Below are 15,202 nucleotides of genomic sequence, written 5' to 3' on the forward strand. Positions count from 1 at the left end.
AGGTCTAGAAATTCGTTTTTTTGCGTATGGTAAAAAGAGAACGGCCTCTAAGTATCAAAATTTTTATACACTTGTTGACTGGTGTACCGTGGAACACGGTATGAACAACACTGGTTTAAGGCATCGCTTCGCCGTCCTTGTCGCCAAGACCTTGATGGCACTCTGACTGCTGATTTCAATCTATTTTACAGATAAAAGACACCACATTCTGCCACTTTGGAATTGTCCCCAATTTTGTTCCTGAGAAACCTCATTTTCGACAAAGAAAGCTGTGAAACTTATTATAAATAATTTTCTAAAGGTATTAAATTCCTAAAGGAACTGGTACAGTCATTCTGTAAATTAATTAAGCTTATATCATGTATAACATTGGATAACATTAAATCATCTCATGAGTTTACAACTCTGTAGCTTGATAAACAATAAGAGAGACCGGATTGCATCTGTTTGCATCATTCAGACACTCCATGCTCCATTTATTCTCTTGCTCTGAGAGGAAATGTTAATGATGATCTTCTCTTAATTTTATTGACTTAACGTGAGCTGTTGGTACGAAAAAAATTGAGCAAAAACCTCAGTCTTTCATCAGTCTTCAACCGGATCAGTTGAAAAATTAAAGTAGTGGAAATAATTTCAATAAAGTGGTTGTTTAATTAAGAATAGTATTCAGGTGTTAAAGTCTTGCATTTGTGTGTTGTGCAAAGTGAAGAAGAATGAAAGAAGCACTTGAATAAGAACAAATAAAAACAAAAATAAGAAGGAACGCTAACTTTATTGAACATAAAAGAATAAAAAAAAAATTACAAAGGAAAAGAAAAGAAAGAATTTTTTAAATATAAATTCTACTTCTTTTAGTACCTTAAGAATATTATTGACTTTAGAAAATGAGTTTTTGCAATGTCTGTAAATATTTGGTGAGTTTTTAATGTGATTGTGAAGACTTTTCATAAAAATTGTAAAAGAAAATTTTAAATATTTTGAAAATTTTCATCTTTTCTTTTACCGAAAGAAACTTTTCTCATTTATGATGAGATATTTAGCATAAAAATCAGGTTAATGACTATTTACTCACTGAATTCATTGAATTTTAGTAACATCTGCAAATTCGTACCTTTAGCTTGCGAAGCATTTTTATACAGAAAAGAAAAAAATCGAAAGTGGAATTTCCTACGTGAAACACCTTCTATGTGTGTTAAAAACAGTATAGACCGTCTAAATACATTCAAAATAAGTCAATATGCACATCATTTAAAACAATTTAGTGTCATTGTATTTTAAACAGTATCTTAGAAATTTTAGAAATTATGGCAACAATTGAGTATATTTTTTGTAGGCGCAGTAACTGCTGTAGCTTTTAAATATCAATCATAGTATCAATCACCATTATTATCATCAATCGATCATAACTGTTATTAACACGGTTGATAATAGTTATGATGCACATTATTCAGCCTTCAGCAACGTCATAATTCGAGCTATAAATCTTTCTGGCATCATCCAATGATAATAACAATTTTATGTGGATGTAAAGCTGTTGCAATTTTTCATTTTCTTCCAATATGATCTAAAAAACTGCAAAATGAATGTGCATTGAGGAATGATATCATTTACTGGTAATGTCAGAATGCATGTGGCAGTGCTTTTACTGCGGTTTACAGGGACGTTTGAGTCATTTTATTTCTCACAAATTTTTTGAGGTTTTTGCAAGCTTAAAAATTTATTTAATGTTTGCCGTTCACAATAATTGATGGGCTGAATGAAAATCCGTTTTGAAGATTAATAAGAAGATTTAAGCAGCCCGGCCGACACTCGACTTTAAAGTGGTTTTTTAAAAGATGTGGGTGGATTGGCAATTTGACCTTTTGTTATAAAACTCCATCTTGCCTTGTTGGAAAAGTTTGTACATGGCTTGCTATAATTTCGATGATTCTTCTTGCTTTTACTAGTATTATCAACCCATTAAGTATGACATACACTTTTATTTTGCGAATCAATTAAGTGAACACTGCGAAATTTTTATTGAAGTGCTAAGATATAAGATCTGTATAAGATAATTAAATAATTAATTTAACTTCTTTGGGGGATATAGAGATTAAGATAATAAAATGAATGTGAGGAATTTCATATTTACCAAACAGTTCGCTTATGTCTAGATTTGGGGCAATAAGTTCAACAACACGCCTTCAAACTTGTTCAATGGTCTTCAAGGAAATAATATCTCTTTTGAACTGTTTTTATACAATGTTGTCCAAATTTTGGTAAGCCACAGCACACTTTGGATGCAGAAAATATTTTCTGCACACCAATAAACGGAATATGCTCAAGATTCATCTAAAAAAGAATCAAGTTTAAGTGTAAGTCCAAAAAACTAAAAATAATGGTTAAGTTAGTGGTGGACAACTATTTGTTTTTTTGCGACACAACTTTGTGGTATGTCTCGATTGAAACCGAAAATGACATAAGATTCTTGACACTGTACCGTGGCACACAGGTTGCCCACCACTGGTTAAAGATCTTAAATGTTTGATGCTCCAATATGACCTTAATTTTAATAATTTTCTAAAAAAACAACCAATTTTTAAACTTTTAAAATTATTACGCCACTCACCTGAACTTGTTCTAGAATACACCAGTGTGTTGCGGTACACAGTTTGAACAACACGGATATACAAAGTAACACAATATCGATATTTTCACAAAAGAATAAAAAAAGTAGAATTCTTAGAAATTTTTATTACTTTTAACCTCCCTCCTGTCTTGCCCTGCAAGAATTAAGTACACGATTCATTTAGGAAATAAAATTTTATTATTATACCTCTTTTGACCGTTTGATGTGCTACTCGGTAAATCTTTATAAATGGCATTTGAAAAAAAAGAGTCATGATTGTCACTTTGATGATCTAAGACTTGCACAAATACATTTGGAGCCAATAAACTCAATCAAAAAAATAAAAATTTAACTTTCTCAAGTTTATCGTTGTCCGATGATCTTATGTCCATTAATACACCTAAACGTCAATTAGCAGAAAAATTATTTTTTCATCATTCAGGTAATAACATCAATTACTATTTTTGCACTAATATTAAGCATCTTTAAACTTGAGATGCGAGTATCAAGGATAATTCTACAATTATCATTTCATCAATAAGATGGGCGATTATATTTAATGATGCTGTATAGCAAATTTTAAGATAAAATCGTAAATATAAGAACGTGAATAAAGATTTTTCTCACGAGAAATCACTCACAAGTTCCTATGCTATAATTCATTGCTTAAAACGAATAAAAAAACTAGAGATTCATAAAAAGAAAAGAGATTTAAATGAAAAATGAATGATGATCATTTTTATTACACGCGTAAAAATCATGAATTAAAAAATTAGTGAGTAAAATATGGCTTTGGTGATATTTCAAGAATGTAGATATCTGCAGAGCATCACTAAAAGAATATATCTGTGAATGGTATAAGAAACTCTCAGTGCAACAAGGAGCATTCTCAATTAAAATCTCAGGTTGAATAAATGTGTGTATTTGTGTGCTGTTGAGAGAGTAATAATCCAATTGGACAGAAATATTCATTCAGTCTTTCTTTAGACTTCGAGTGGATCAGTCGCAATAAAACAGAGGAGAAACCGCCGTGTGAATTAAATTGATACACAAATACATATATATAACTATATATGTATACAATTTGTTAGTGTTTTACAAAGTGAAAAAAGCAAAAGAAGAAAAGAAAAAAAAGAAATAAAAAAAAAATCTGAAGGAAAGAAGTAAAGATTTTAATAAAGTTAAAGTTACATGAAGTTCAGCAACAGAAAATAAAATTAAATAAAATAAGAAATAAGAAGAAAAAGTTGTGGAAACCTATTGTATTTAAAAGAGCAAAAGAAAAAATAAATTTCACTTTGGATTATAATTTTGCTATGGGTGCTATTTAATCATAGCACTTAATCTTTGGTGAGTGTACACTTCTTATTTTTAATACCATTTGCCACAAACGAGATCATTTTGCGTGTATTTCGGAGGATTTTTAAAGTTAATAATTGAAAACTTTAATGCCTTATTAGGAAAAATTTCTAGTATTTTATGGAAATAAAAAAAGGTTGTGGGAAAAGATCAAAGAAATTTTTATTACAAGAATCTATAAATGGAATCTCAAATAATAAACTTACTTCTTTAAAAAACAAAAAAATGCTTAAAGTGCGATGAATTGCTCCACTCACGCAAGACCTTCATCGAAGTAGAAAAAATAAAGATATATAAAATAAAAGTAAATTTACTCAACACTACCGAATGAAACGTTTATCAAATCAAAGATGGAAATGCCAAGATTTTTGAAAAAAAAAAACAAGACTAGAGCTAAAAATATGTGGATTTGTAATACACAAGATATTTTTTTCTGCAAAGATGTCGAAGAAAATTGAAATTTTAAGCTTGATTAGTTTGCAAATTATGATGTAATTCGTCTATTGACTGAGAATCGGATGAGCTAAGCGAAAATAAATATATAAATACGGTAATAATTTTCAATAGTGGCTTTGTACATTCTTATTTGAATTATTATTATTACACCATTGCAAACACGAGAAAGAAGAACCAATGGTTATTTTCTTGCTTCTCATTCAGCTTAATTATAGGTATTATTCACTATGGGTTCTTGAAAGAATTTGCCATTTCACCTCTTCGTCATCACAGTTCAATGCCATAGTCGTGATGTAATTATTCATTAAATATTCATAAAACCATCAAATCTCCGTTGAATGATGCAATAACTTTTTTTTACGCCTACAACAATAATACCATTAACAGTTGAACAGTCTTGAAACTGTCGCGATGGCGACTAAAAATTTGCATTAACGCCCAAGCATCGAAAATATTTCTGCTTCACACATTTCGTCGACTGAACTTCATAAATTAAGGAAAAGGTATACAGCCTTTAATACATGTATTCTTGGCATGTGGTTAGATTTTTCGAAAAATCTCCGATAATTTTTACCCAATTGTGATTTATAATTAATGATTGTGGAGAATTTCTAAGGAACCTTCTTCACTTTTTAATTCCATCTAACTAAATACAATTGAGTTATTTTGAATAAATAAAAAAATGTTGGATAATCCAATACGTCTGGAATATTAATGAGGTACAATTTTTGTCTCGTACAGAAAAGGAAGTGGCAAATGAAAAAGTTCAAAAAAATAAAATATATATAAAAACGGGATTTGTTTAAAACTTCAATATGTGTGATGGGAAATGAGTCATTTCTTTCCATATATTTTTTTTCTCTCCACTGTTCGCTCACGAAGTCAATAGTCTTAACACAAACCCAAGAAAATACAATGAAATTGTGAATACAACAAGATATACGCGTAGACAAAACTTACTAACAATATAAGCAAAATTATTATAATAGAATTAAATTGGGGTTTCATGCTATTACTTGAATTTAAGTCTTTTGATTCAATTGAAATTTAAGCTTTTGGAAACATATCGATTATCTTCTTGCCAATTAATTTTGTTTTTATGTTGAAATAAGTTATAAATTAGATAAAAATAAGAAGTTCAATCCTAAATGTTTAATAATACAGATACAAAGTCAGGCATATGGCTTCGATGACTTTAAGAAAAAATTGAAGCATTAAGATTATCTTGTACATCAATAGAAATCCTTTTCTCTTTTTTTCGTGTGAGAAGAAAGTGCGAAAAAAGGAAAGTGCTTAAAAATAAATTTCTAAGACACGAAATACAATACCACACAACCTATATTGAATTGAATAATCGAAACATTGTGATTGCCAGGTAGTCGAAAAATATACCAAACGCCACTCCCGCATTATAATAGAATTTGTTTTTCACGCAATTGAATTCAATGTATATGGAAATATATGTGCATGTATTTTAATATACAGCAAACACCTACATGCTATGAGTTCTTGACATTAATTATTATTTGTCTACTTAAGATTACGGATGCCTAAAAATTTTTTCGACTAGGCATTATGTTATATAAGGAAGTCTTGATGTCTTTAAGTCAAAATAAAGTTTAGTGTCATTATTTTTGCTAAGTAAAAGATTTCGGATGTAATTAAATCTAATAATTTATTCATATTGAGAAAGAATTTTACGTTATATATGCGTTAAGCGGATTTCAGTCATTTCCTGCATCTATTCTCGAAACTCGACTTTTTGAACATAAATTTTACAGTCTTCTGAAACACAAAAAATTTAAATGCAATTCGTGTATGTTTTTTTTTTCGTAAAAATACAGATAATAATCTTTAATATGATGTAAAATTCACAAGTCAGATTAGTTCATTGCTATTGTCTTAGTGGCTATTTTATATGCATTTCCATTCACAGTATGCATAAGTGCTGTTTGTATGAGGTCGCTATTAATAGCAGATAAATGTTAATGATATATAATGATGTTCATATCCAGAACGAACTTTTATTTCTAAAAAAATATAACATTTTTCCTGTTATAATTCCTAACATTAATCATTATTTCGCTTTAAGGAGTTACTCGCTGATTTCTAAAGATATGAAGTTTCATATGGTGTTTCATTTAGCATATACTCACCTTTAGTCCATTCAATGTCTTATAGTTCATATAGTCACACACTAGTGATCATTATCAGTTATTACTACTGTTATATGTAATCACACACATGGTGTGTCAATTTCATTGAAAATTTAATCGTTTTTTTCTTGACTTAAGCACTGCTTAAAATTTGTTTGAATGCTCATTCATGTGCTGTGCGAAAAATAATATGATAGCGGACTATGTCATGCCTTTTTTAAGAATTCTTGGGGTCAGTGTTTATTACCTTTTTAAAAATCATAAATTTTAAACGAAGAAAATCTTTAGACAGTTTATTTTATTACTATTGCATGCTTTTTATGCTTACTGTGCTAATGATTTAGCAATATATAGTAATGAATAGCATTCACCTCTTCCAACGACAGTGAGTCATTTACTTGTTTGTTTCAACAATCTCCAAAATTGAAAAATTACATTTTTTTCTCGAAATGTCTGTGGCTCTTTTTATGGGGGTGTATATATGGAAAAAAATTTAATAGTTCAAAGTATGATGAAATGCCAAAACGGTTTGGTGAAAAACAGTTTGTTTTATTTTTGGATATGCCATTAATAAAACTCCAGGATCTTTCTTTACTGCGATTTTATTTAGCTCCAAAATATGATTAATTAAGTTCTCGATCGTTATTTTTCAATCAATAGATGTCTATATTAGACTTAATCTCTATAAATGTCTAAATCATCAGAATTTATTAGTTTGTAAATTCTTTGATCTAATTAAAGACAAAAAAAGAATTTTGTGATTTGACTTTTACTTTTCAAATAAAGTTGAAGAATTCTCGCGGAATGTTTATTCGATCCGCATACGCATTCCTTGTCATTGCAACATGATTTTATGTGATTACATCAATTGCATCATCATTTTAATTTCCATATAAGTACATAAAGTAATTTATTATTAATCAGTTTATTTTATGGTTGTCCTACAAATACCTTCTTTTATAAGAAATAAATATATAAATAAGTATTTAATTCATGTATAATCAAGAGCTTAACAACATTTTAACAGATCAAGTATTAACGATATTGATGATTCAAGTTACCAAATATGAAGTTTTTCGATGCGACTAAAGTCAGAGTTATTTTTTTGTGCAAAGGCATAATCCATTTGACTTGCTCATGTATTGAACTTTAAATTCGAAAAGATCAAGAATGAGCATTCGATGATACGTTTGCGAAGACGAATATAAAAGGATGAAAAGAATAACTGAAAGCAGTACGTACAGGTTGCAAAACAAGTTCGTAGGTTTTAGTTGTATATGTTAAATTCTGATAAGAATGAATATTATAGATTCTAATAGAATTCTTGTTGATGCAGTTTATTGAACGAGTTGTGTAAAAAATATTCAAAATAAAGATAAAAATAGCAAGCTTTATAAAAAAACATTCCATCTCATTTTCTTGGAATTTCTTTCAGATAGGCTTTAGTAACAAGAACATTGAAGAATAATGGAGATGTTTAATTTCTTTAGATAGGCTCGGAAACTTTTATGCGAGTCTTGAGCATTGTGAAGGATTAACTTTTTCTTATACTTTCAAAGTCAATATCTAATAAGAATATAAAAAAAGAAATATGAATACATTATTATTAATTCGTACATAAATTAGAAGTTTTTTGTAAAGAATTCTTAAAGTTTTTGACTCGTCTTCAGAATAAAGTCCATGGGCTGCAATCATTCATCATTATTTCATTCCACTGTTTTTCGCACATATACACTGATTATATTGACAGAGAGGAAGAATAAGAGAGATAAAAAAAGTCATGTTTTTTGTTCATATAATGCACGACAATGTTATTAAGTTCTCTCTTCTTATAATTTTAGAGGTCTCAAGGTCTAAATTATTTTCTTATGGTTTTCATCTTCATTCTTTTATTCTTTAAGTTATTCTTTCTTTTTACGACCAAAAGGAAACGAGATGAAAATATTATTAACTAAAACAGTCTATATAGAATGTATTTATTTTTCCAAAATGGAAATAAATACTAAAAAAACAAAGTATGAGAATTGAAAAACATAAAAATGTGTCTTGAGAATTTCTCACTATAATGAATTATACATTGTTGTCATTTATCATTCATTCATTCATTCATTTGTTTTTTTGTTTCATTCTTGTTGATTCAGACATCGTACATTTTGCGAAAAATTATTTTCAAAAACGTGTAAACATGCTCTTATGTCTCTGCCTTTATGCCTCCCATGTAATTTTCAAGGGATTACAACTCTGCAATGTTCAGGGCAGTGCATGTTAAATCGTGAGAAAGATTTTATATGTTGAAGATGAATTCAATAACATTTTTGATTGTAAAATGTTCAGAATTTTTCAATAAAGTAGGCGTATGTATCTGTTTCATTCTATATAGCTTTACAACACCAATTTTCCAGTTATTTCTTACAATAGTAGTCACCTTTGTAATTGTTACAGGAAATATCTAATAAGAATGTAAATTTTGAAATTTCATAACATCTATGGCCCAATTACTCAGCTGCTCTATATTATAATAGATCTATTGTTTAAGCTTCTTTCAAATTAAGACTGTGTGTTATATAATATAATCATATTATGGAGATTTTGCTCAACTTAAGCTTATTAATAGAATTTTTGACAACCCACATAAGTGAAAATATCAAGACATTTATATTCTGATTAACATTCTGCTCTCATGATCTTGAAAACTAAAACGATATTTTTCTTGTCATCTGATTACCTTGAACATTCCGGGGAGCATTGCTTACTTACACCGTAATTGTCGATATTCCTTAAGAATCTTAATGTGATTGCAGTAAAATATGTTATGCAATAATTGATAGCTAATTATTTAATTAATATAAAAGTTAATGTCGACCAAAGACAGCTGCCATGAAGAAGTAATCTGTAAACTGTAAATGAAACTCTTTTTATGTCTTTCAAACTTGATCTTAGCCACTTTATTATTAAATTATTAATTTAATTGTTATTATTTTCAATACAAATTATATTCATGCATATTTTTTGCATATTTCGATCATATTAAGCGAGGGTTTTACTGGTCATGTACAAAAATGGCAACAAAACGGGTTCTCAAAATCTCCACAAAGTTAGATTTCAATATATATTATATATTTTATATATAGACTAATTTATAATTGATTTCAACTTGAATAATCTTTTATTACAGCATCTCAGTAGAGATACAGCGAATTAATTCTATTATACGCTATAAAAGATGTTGTAAAACAAAAGTTTTCAGTACTAAATTGATTTGTATAGATTTTATTGTAGCACGAGGTATTCTGCGTAACGGTGAAAATTCACATTAATAATTCTATTTGCAAGCTTCAATTTCTGTTTATTTATATCCAATTTTTTTTTTTTCATTCTTCTCCGGATATAAGAAAAATTAATTTTTTTTTTCTTTCTCCAATTCAGTTGAGTGGTAAAAAGCATTTAATTTAATTGTATTTCATTCTTCTGAAAGCTTGTGATTTTCAGTCAGTCCATTTTATGCTATTCTTCTTATTGTTTGCCTTTTATTACCGAACATTAAAATGAAAATGAATTGATTGATTTGAAAGCATTTTGCAAGCAAGCAAGCAAAAAAAAATAAGCAGCAACAAAATAAAATAAACCCGATGTGTTGAAACTTCTAGGCAGGCTCGTTAGAAGAAATATGAAAAAAGCTTAAAAGAAATTCTTGAACGCGAAAAAGAACTTCTTTTATAAACCGTTAGTTTTATCGCATTGTGCTTAATTTACGAAAGACTTCTGCTGCTTTAATATTCTTTTTTTGTTTGTACATAAACTTCTCGTATTGTGTCATATCTGCACAAAAAGAAACAAGAATGACTTCAAGAAACAGCTCAAAAAATTAGACTTATAAAGTTACGCAGTCGTCGATGATGTAATCGTCATCGTCGAAATTGCTTTTTCTCAACGTAGAATTCATGGCTTATGAATATAATTTTTAATGATCAGATAGAACTAGGAAGACTAAAAACAAAATCCAGCAATTCAAATTATCTCTTTTTAAGATGAATTCTCTGGTAATAATGATTATGTATCTACAATGAAATTTAATGCTATGTCGTTGTGAAGTAATATAAAAATACCTACAATACTTAGAAAGAATTACACAAAGTGAAGCACAAGAGAATCTCTTTTCTCTTTAATGTTGAAAGTGTTTGGTTCATTTATGTTGGTTGGTTAACAACACAAACCAATACGAAGGTGATTGAACTTACTTCTGTGTATAAATGTATATCCATATTTAATTTCTAAAATCAATGTTAGTATAATTGTTGCTTAAATCATCAAAATACATAGCTTATGAACAATGTTTTGTCAAAACCTAATGATTATTTCTGGAATTGTCTGGAATAAGTAGCACAAAACGAAAGCATTTAAGATAATTGATTTGTCGAAATGTTGTGAATCACAACTTAAGAACCGTAAAGTAACGTGAGCTAAGAGTTAGAATTATGCATTTTTATGAATTTTTGTCAACTCATTACAATGCTATGCTGTAATTTTCTACGATATGCTCGAAAAAATCCAAGACTAATTATATATTTCTATTTCTTTCTAGTAAAATGGGAAATTCATTTCCACTAGTCCTCTTATTAATTATAACTATAAATCTGGTAAGATAAAAAGTTGTGATAAATGCAAGAGAAAATTGAAAAATGAAAGCAAATTCTTATCTATCTTAGGTATCGTCACAATCATCAAGTAGGAAAAACATATTTGGAAATAGACATGAAGTATTCTTTCTAAACTTAGAAGATGGATACTTTGGATGTCAAGTCAACGAATCAGTAGAATTTTTACAAATTTACGATCTATCAAGGCTATGTGATGGCCTTCAAGATTGTTATATGGGTTCTGATGAGTTAAGAAAAGAACTCAAGTGTACAAGTAAGTCGATGATTTTAACGGAATAGCTCAATCAATAGAGGCTACTTATATGAAGTGTAAAATTAACTCAACACTTATAATTCATTATTAAATAGATGACTGTGACGGAGATGATGGGTCGACTTGCACTAACGGAGTGTGTTTAGATCATCAATGTCATTGTAATGATGGTTTTGGCGGATGTAACTGCCGAGTTCCAGGTTAATATTTTAAAATTACTTTCTTTAAGAAATAAAAACGTGCTAACCTATTATTATTATTATCTAAAACATTTCAGATGAGAATGAGTGTAAATATAGACCGTGTGATGTGTTTGCACATTGTACAAATACTTTAGGTTCATTTAGTTGTACTTGCTTCCCCGGTTATACCGGTGATGGTCTTCATTGTGAAGGTATGAATAGAACTATTAATCATAAATAATTCTTTTCATTTATTAAAAAATGAAACATTTGTATCCACTTAGATATCGACGAGTGTTTAGATCCTCATGTTGCGGCACGATGTGTTGAAAATGCTGAGTGTTGTAATTTACCAGCACATTTTGCGTGCAAATGTAAGCCTGGTTATGAAGGAGATGGTGAAAGTTTATGTACAGATATTAATGAGTGTGCTCGACCTGGTGCGTGTGGCATCAATACTGAATGCATTAATACACCAGGAAATTACTCATGCACGTGTAAACAAGGTTTCCAAGGAAATCCTTACGATGGATGTGTGGATATTGATGAATGTAAATTAAATCCAAATGCTTGTGGAGTAGGTGCAATTTGTACAAATTTAGAAGGAAGTTATCTTTGTCACTGCCCAGACGGATTTGAAGGTTTCGATGCACAAACTACTGGCTGTGTTGATATTAATGAGTGCAATCGATCACCTTGCAGTCGAAGCGAGGAATGTATTAACGAAGTTGGCGGATACCGATGCCAACAAATAATTAGTAAGTTTTATAATAGACTTTAATTAACGTAAATTAATTAAAACATTTAACAATTCAATCAACAGATGTTAACGAGTGTCTTAATAATCCTTGCGGACAAAATGCAATATGTACAGACACAATAGGATCATTTACGTGTTCATGCAAACCAGATTATACAGGTGATCCGATGAAAGGATGTGTTGATATCGACGAATGTACTGCCCTTGAAAAACCATGCGGAAAATACGCAATATGTGAAAATGCATCACCTGGCTACAATTGTAAATGCTTACAAGGTTATAGAGCTGTACCTGATGCCAAAATTGCTTGTGAACAAGCTGATGTCGAAATTAGTTGTCACAGCAATTTCGATTGCACAAACAATGCCGAGTGTGTTGATGGACAATGCTTCTGTCAAGAAGGTTTTGAAGCATCAGGAACAAATTGCGTAGATATTGATGAATGTAAAAGACAAAAAGACATTTGTGGACCTCGTGCAAATTGTATTAACATACAAGGAGGTTACAAATGTGAATGTGAAGCAGGACTTATAGGCACACCACCAAGACTACCATGCAAAGAACCATGTGTTAATGTAGAATGTGGTCCACATGCTTACTGCCAAGCTGAAGATAATGAAGCATTTTGTATTTGTGAAAAGGGCTGGACATTCTTACCATCGGATATTTCAAAAGGATGTGTTGATATTAATGAATGTGACATCTCTCATGGACCATTTGGAATGTGTGGAACTAATGCAGTATGTAGAAATTTAGACGGAACCTACGAATGTACATGTCCAAGTGGATTTACTGGAGATGCTAGCAAGCAATGTTATGATATTGATGAATGCTCTCAAACAATCAATCCATGTGGTGAAAATTCAGTATGTCAAAATGAAGCTGGAGGATTTAAATGCGTATGCCCAGATGATCTTATTGCTGTAGAAGATTCAGATCCAACAAAAATAAAGTGTATTGCTGTTGTCTCATGCAAAACTAACGATGATTGTCCTGGAAATGCAATTTGTGATCCACACAAACGCTGTCTATGTCCTGAACCAAATGTTGGTAATGATTGTAGACATCCATGTGAAGAACTTAACTGTGGACCAAATGCAAAATGTTTGATGTCAAATGGAGTCGGCACTTGTTTATGTGCTGATGGCTACATTAATTCAGGAGGTACTTGTATAGATGTCAATGAATGTTTGAACAATCCATGTGGAGTAAAAGCAATTTGTAATAATCATGCCGGTGGCTATACATGCCAATGTCCAAATGGAATGTCTGGAGATCCGTATAAAGGTGGATGTAATGATATTAGAAAGGTTGTATCTTGCAGCGATAAAAATCCATGCCCTACTGGTGAAAAATGTGTTTCAAATCCAGGAGGTGCAAATGTCTGTGTTTGTACACAAGGTCATACAAGAGATCGTGTTTCACAACAATGTCGTGATGTTGATGAGTGTACTGAAAACGCAAAACCAGCTTGCGGTTTGAATGCTCTATGTAGAAATTTGCCAGGAAGTTATGAATGCATATGTGCTGAAAATTATTACGGAAATCCATATGAAATATGTGAACAATGTGATAGTCCCGAATGTAGATGTCAACCACCATACACATTAGTAGGCAAGAACTGTATTCTTGCTGGATGCTCCGATAAGCAAAAATGTCCACCAGGAGCAGAATGTATTTCAATAACAGGAGGTCTTTCTTACTGCGCTTGTCCAAAAGGATTTAGAACCCAACCCGATGGATCATGTGTCGATATCGATGAATGTCATGAAAATTCACAAACCTGTGGTTATGATGCAATTTGTCAAAACACAGTTGGTGGTATGTAACTCTATTGAAAGCATTGAAGGTGAATATTACTAATATTTTTCTTTAGGATTTACATGTACATGCCCACCCGAATATGATGGAGATCCCTATCATGGCTTATGTTCACCAGCATACAAACGTTGTACATCAGACAGTGAATGTGGTGGAAATGAAAAATGTGTCCAACCAGGAGAGTGTATATGTCCACCACCATTCTTTGTTGATGCTGGAAATGCTTGCACAAATCCATGCGAGAGATTTGCTTGTGGTATAAATGCTAAGTGTACCCCAACAAATCGTAAGTAATCGAATTAGTTTTTTCGGAATATTTGTCTAACGATTATTTTTACAGCTCCCCAATGTATGTGCGAGGCTGGATTCAAAGGAGGTAAATTTCTTGATACCATTTATATATTGACATCTTTAACTAATAAATTTGACTGAAATCCACAGATCCACTCCAAGGATGTGATAGTATTGATGAATGTTCAACTAGCCCATGCGCTTATGGTGCACAATGCATTAATCAAAAAGGAGGATATCTATGCCAATGTCCATCAGGAATGTCAGGAGATCCATACAAGACTGGATGCAATTATGTTGATCCAATTCGTGGAAAGACAGAATGTACAACTAATCAGGATTGTGCCTCAAATCTTTTATGTGATCAAGGATCTTGTATTAGTGCCTGCACAAATCTTTTGTGTGGACCAAATGCATTTTGTGAACCAGAAAATCATGCTGGATGGTGTCGTTGCAAAGTTGGATTTGTAGAAGGACAAAATGGAGAATGCGTGTCACGTAAGTACCTCACTGTACTAATGAAATTTAACAAGACAATATCAGTTAACGAAAAAAATAAATCATTCTGTTTTAATATGGTAATTAATTTAAAAAATCTAATTGATAATGTCTCACATACTTGTTATTCACACATTCATAAGTATTTAATTAATACTAA

General features: G+C 30.6%; 1 protein-coding gene across 1 annotated transcript in view; it reads left to right on the plus strand.

Annotated features, from left to right (window-relative positions):
- The first annotated feature begins 596 nt into the window (after positions 1 to 596).
- The window catches only part of dpy (fibrillin-like protein dumpy), an 89,993-nt gene continuing 75,387 nt past the window's right edge, over positions 597 to 15,202 (plus strand). The window contains 10 exon segments of the mRNA XM_070637415.1: positions 597 to 914; positions 11,162 to 11,216; positions 11,286 to 11,490; positions 11,586 to 11,690; positions 11,768 to 11,884; positions 11,957 to 12,430; positions 12,496 to 14,253; positions 14,309 to 14,539; positions 14,594 to 14,629; positions 14,695 to 15,042. Of these exon segments, the coding sequence (XP_070493516.1) occupies positions 898 to 914; positions 11,162 to 11,216; positions 11,286 to 11,490; positions 11,586 to 11,690; positions 11,768 to 11,884; positions 11,957 to 12,430; positions 12,496 to 14,253; positions 14,309 to 14,539; positions 14,594 to 14,629; positions 14,695 to 15,042 (3,346 nt within the window). The 5' untranslated portion in view covers positions 597 to 897.

The sequence above is a fragment of the Chironomus tepperi genome, unplaced genomic scaffold (assembly GCF_022539635.2).
Source record: "Chironomus tepperi strain 1889 unplaced genomic scaffold, CSIRO-AGI_Ctep_v1 contig_161, whole genome shotgun sequence".
NCBI classification, from domain to species: domain Eukaryota; kingdom Metazoa; phylum Arthropoda; class Insecta; order Diptera; family Chironomidae; genus Chironomus; species Chironomus tepperi.